Source organism: Penaeus monodon, chromosome 29, assembly GCF_015228065.2.
Source record: "Penaeus monodon isolate SGIC_2016 chromosome 29, NSTDA_Pmon_1, whole genome shotgun sequence".
Taxonomy (NCBI): domain Eukaryota; kingdom Metazoa; phylum Arthropoda; class Malacostraca; order Decapoda; family Penaeidae; genus Penaeus; species Penaeus monodon.
The window spans coordinates 14,738,224-14,738,646 of record NC_051414.1 but is presented as its reverse complement, the minus strand read 5'-3'; the positions used below and the strand labels follow the sequence as shown (position 1 = coordinate 14,738,646).

The 423-nt window shown below is 37.4% G+C and overlaps 1 protein-coding gene across 1 annotated transcript in view; it reads right to left on the bottom strand.

Annotated features, from left to right (window-relative positions):
* LOC119591760 (dolichyl-diphosphooligosaccharide--protein glycosyltransferase 48 kDa subunit-like) overlaps nt 1-179 on the bottom strand; it is a 9,267-nt gene extending 9,088 nt beyond the window's left edge. The window contains exon 1 of the mRNA XM_037940506.1: nt 111-179. Within this exon, the coding sequence (XP_037796434.1) occupies nt 111-179 (69 nt within the window). The remainder of the gene's footprint in view (nt 1-110) is intronic.
* Nucleotides 180-423: the final 244 nt, after the last annotated feature.

Genomic DNA, 423 nt, shown 5'->3' with positions numbered 1-423 from the left:
CCCCCTTTTTTTTTATTATATTCTATGAAAAATATGGGTATAATCAAAATATAAAAAAATTGACAATTCCACATTTAGCCAGCAATCTCAATGAGCCTTTGGGGCAATACCTGCTGAAATACACAAGGGCAGGCATGATCAGCAGGCACAAATAAAGATACTCTATAAGGACTTTCCATGTGACATCATAGGCCTAGACAGGTGAACCACACAATAAATGAAGTCCCTCCCATTACTCTCTCACCTGTGAGGTCAACTTTACAGGCTACATAAGCCAATGCACTTAATGAAATATTTATAATGGATCACAGGGCACCAGGTGTGTGATGTGTGTGTATAGTAAATCTGACAAGTATTAAAAAATGGAGACAAGATTGCAGCCAGTGTAAGCTCCACAACTGATTAATTATTTCAGATTCTACT